Below are 2,815 nucleotides of genomic sequence, written 5' to 3' on the forward strand. Positions count from 1 at the left end.
TTTTCCTCTTTCCCCCCCACCCCTTCCCTTTCTAAAGTGGGGGGACAGAGCAGGCATCTACCAGGTGCCTCGTGGTGTGGTCTGTGCCATAGCTGGGGGCTGGGGTCCCCCCACAGCCCTGGCCTGGGGCCAGCTGTGACTTCTGGCTGCTGGACCCCACCAGCATCACGGAAAAAATCCTCTAATCGCCTTAGGACCTAAAAATACCCCGACCTCGGGATGGAGGGTGGCACAGCTGAGCAGATGGCGCAGCAACACATCCCTTCCTGCAGGGCCCGGATAATGTGGTGAAAACTCGAGCTGACATAGCCCTTGGTCCCAGGAGTCATCCAAGTGGCCCTCCTCTCCCACAGCCCTGTAAATTGTTCTGATCTTCTCCCAAAGCTGGGGGTGGGTGCAGCGGCCCAGGGATAAAGGTGCCCATGCTTGGCCACAGGACGTGCTCGGGGAAAGATGCTGCTGAGCATGGTGGGACCATGGGACCTGTGTCCTTAACACCACTGTTGTCTCTCTCGCAGAAGTGCCTAACTGCCAGTCCTCGTACCTGCGGGGGGGCGTCTTCCCCAGCAGCCATGACGGTGAGTGCACCCCTGGCTGCCTCCTGCTCTCGGGCATCATCGGCACCTCCTGTCCCATCCCTCCCTCAGAGCAGGCAGAGCCCTGCCATGGCTGACAGAGCTGCCAGGCACCCCAAAAATGCCCGCGAGAGCCTGCATGCAGGCTCAGCACCGGTGCCACCACTAAAACCGGGAGCGGTGCCGTGCAGCCACCAGCCCCTGCAAGCTGGCTAGGGGTCATGGCAGTGCTGCGCTGTGTAATCCCAGATAACGCACCCAAAGTAGCTGCTAAGAGGGTTTTGGTTCCCCTGGTTCCCTGGGGGGAGGGGCAGGGGGACAGAGCTGCATGGTGGTGAGACAGTGCCATGCCACCAAAATACCTGGGGATGGGGCTGCTCCCAGCCCTGGGGGATGGGGTCTCGCTGCTGGATTGGGCCAAGCCAGGGGTTTTTTGGGGTCCGGTTGGGGTGGTGGAGGGGCCCTGTGCTCACTGAAGGCCTTTTTCCTCCTAGGATTTTCATATGAAAAGGACACACGATTGTATTTTGATGACACTTGCGTGGTACCGGAGAGGCTGGAGGGTAAGAATCTGGCCCCAGAGGAGGGCTAGGGGGCGACCAGGCTTGTGGAGGGAGATTCGGGGCCAGGCTCCACAGTGGCCGGCTCCTAAGGCCAAGCTGCGCTGGCGCGGTGCTCTTGAGAGCTGCTGAGCATCATCCCCTGCGGCTGCGTGGCATCGCCACCGTGCCCTGTCCCTGCTATGTGCCCTGTCCCCAGCACCTCTCCCCAGCCCTGTGGCCTCATCCTGCACGGGGGGTCCTGGCACAGGGGCGAGCCTAGAGTTGCTGTGCCTGTCCCCTGCTGGGCGGCGGAGCCAGGGTGTTTAACCAGCCGTGTCTCTCTGCGGGCAGGTAAAGTGAAGCAGGAGCCCACCCTGTACCGTGAGGGCCCTCCCTACCAGCGGCGCGGGTCCCTGCAGCTCTGGCAGTTCCTGGTCACCCTCCTGGACGACCCTGCCAATGCCCACTTCATCGCCTGGACCGGCCGGGGCATGGAGTTCAAACTGATTGAGCCCGAGGAGGTATGGGGGTCCTGTACCGGAGCCAGGGCTGCAGCACGGGAGCGGCTGCAGGGGGTGCCTGGGGGTGCGGGCTGGATCCTTCCCATGCAGCTCAACACGCATCTTGCTCCCCGGGCAGCTTTTGAGGGTGAGGGGGAAAAGCCAGCCACCCGCCTGCCCTGAGCACCCGTAGAAATTTGCCTTTAATCTCCTCCGCTGCCTCGGCACAGCGCGTGCTCTGCTCCTGGGGCGGCCGCAGCCACAGAGCTGCTGCCTCTGTGCTGTGCCTCAGGCGTCTTGCTGAGACCCATTGCTCCCTCCCTCCCAAACTGCTCCGCTGCTTCACCCCGAGTCCCCGGCGGCGTCTCCGCGCCGGCACAGTGCTGTGCCGGAGCCGTGCGGCTCTGCAGGAGGGTGACGCAGAGGAAGGAGCTGTTTGGGCAGTAATTGAAAGCAGCTGTAGCGCCGAGCCCTGCATTGTGGGTGATTACCCATAATATCTCTTGCGCTGTGCATGAAAATTGTGGTTTTTTGAAGCGGCTCTTTTGGCAGGCTTCCTTAATCAAATGTCTTTTGATTCGGCCCCCGGTTTGGCGGTGGTGGCGTTGTGGCAGCCGGCGCTTGGAGCCAGTGCATTTATCGCGTCGGGCGGGGAACTTCTCTGGTGATGCTTTTGCCCCCAGAAACAAGCCCCTTCCCTGCATATTGGTTGCCATTTCCTTTGAGGGCCAATGCCCAAGCCCCAGCTGGAGCCTTCATGGCTGCCGTCTCTCCCCTGCAGGTAGCGCGGCGCTGGGGCATCCAGAAGAACCGGCCAGCCATGAACTATGACAAGCTCAGCCGCTCCCTGCGCTACTACTACGAGAAGGGCATCATGCAGAAGGTGAGTGACCCCACTGCCATGGCGGGGGTGGAGGGTGTCACCGTCCTCTGGCATCCCGGGGCAGAGCAGGAGCAGGGCTGGGGCTGGGATTGGTTGCGCTGTGCTTGTTATCCCAGAATCACAGATTGGTTTGGGTTGGAAAAGCCCTTTAAGATCACCAAGCCCAACTGTTACCCTAACTCTGCCATTCCACCACTAAACCCTGGCCCTAAGCACCTCGGCTGCCTGGCTTTTAAATCCCCCCAGGGATGGGGACTCGACCCCTTCCCTGGGCAGCCCCTTCCAGTGCTTGACTGGGGAAGGGATTTTTTGGGG

The 2,815-nt window shown here is 61.7% G+C and overlaps 1 protein-coding gene across 1 annotated transcript in view; it reads left to right on the forward strand.

The window, feature by feature from the left end:
- LOC104131334 (ETS variant transcription factor 5) overlaps positions 1–2,815 on the forward strand; it is a 15,872-nt gene that overhangs the window by 11,904 nt on the left and 1,153 nt on the right. The window contains 4 exon segments of the mRNA XM_035900061.1: positions 519–578; positions 1,070–1,138; positions 1,469–1,638; positions 2,399–2,500. Of these exon segments, the coding sequence (XP_035755954.1) occupies positions 519–578; positions 1,070–1,138; positions 1,469–1,638; positions 2,399–2,500 (401 nt within the window).

This window comes from Egretta garzetta, unplaced genomic scaffold (genome assembly GCF_000687185.1).
Source record: "Egretta garzetta isolate BGI_Z169 unplaced genomic scaffold, ASM68718v1 scaffold448, whole genome shotgun sequence".
Lineage (NCBI taxonomy): Eukaryota > Metazoa > Chordata > Aves > Pelecaniformes > Ardeidae > Egretta > Egretta garzetta.